This window comes from Lottia gigantea, assembly GCF_000327385.1.
Source record: "Lottia gigantea unplaced genomic scaffold LOTGIsca_194, whole genome shotgun sequence".
In the NCBI taxonomy this organism is placed as follows: domain Eukaryota; kingdom Metazoa; phylum Mollusca; class Gastropoda; family Lottiidae; genus Lottia; species Lottia gigantea.
Genome location: NW_008708376.1, coordinates 250,239 through 251,136, shown reverse-complemented (window position 1 = coordinate 251,136; position 898 = coordinate 250,239). Strand labels below are relative to the sequence as shown.

The following is an 898-nucleotide window of genomic DNA, read 5'->3' as shown; positions in this document are numbered from 1 at the left end:
CATATCATTATGTTCTTATTGCAACTGATAAAAGAGTTTTAACCAATCATAATTGTCCATGTATGTACAGTCTGGATAAACAAAAAAATACTTTTGGACCTTTCTTGATCGGTCACTCATTGGAATTCTGCTGGTAATTCTCTTCTAATTTGGCTAATTATGTATTAATTATGGACATGTGAGACAAACTGGTATTTTTCCAAGTCATTAGAACACCTCTACTTTCTATTCATATAAGTATTAGCAATTTCATTTTCATAAAGGGAACCAATCTTTAATGTATAGAACTAGATTTATTATGAGTGATATTATATCTAGTTCTTTTTCATAATTTCTATACGTTTTCCTCTGACCATCGAACCATTGTAAACTTTAAATTTGAGAATTTTTTAATACAGCACATGACTTCTGTTTGGACATTGTATTTCGGATTATGCATCTACAAGTCAAGTTTATGAATCAGGCCCAAGTTGGATTATGTTTATAGAAGTATATTATTACAGACCTCTGAGAAACCATCCTGGACTTTAGCTGGTGATTGAGATTGAGCCAAGTTAACTTTAGTTTCTGGTAAACTCGTAGGAAACTGGCGTTTTGGAATTCTGTGTAAATAACCATAGCCTATATCACAGCCCAGACTGAAAATAATAATAAACATTTATTATATAAACATAGCCTATATCACAGCCCAGACTGAAAATAATAATAAACATTTATTATATAAACATAGCCTATATCACAGCCTAGACTGAAAATAATAATAAACATTTATCATATAAACATAGCCTATATCACAGCCCAGACTGAAAATAATAATAAACATTTATTATATAAACATAGCCTATATCACAGCCCAAACTGAAAATAATAATAAACATTTATTATATAAACATAGCCT

General features: G+C 29.7%; 1 protein-coding gene across 1 annotated transcript in view; it reads right to left on the bottom strand.

Moving 5' to 3' along the window:
• Positions 1-481: 481 nt before the first annotated feature.
• The window catches only part of LOTGIDRAFT_143194 (hypothetical protein), a gene marked incomplete at both ends in the record, with an annotated part of 14,530 nt that continues 14,113 nt past the window's right edge, over positions 482-898 (bottom strand). The window contains one exon of the mRNA XM_009053001.1: positions 482-638. Coding sequence (XP_009051249.1) covers positions 482-638 — 157 coding nt within the window. The remainder of the gene's footprint in view (positions 639-898) is intronic.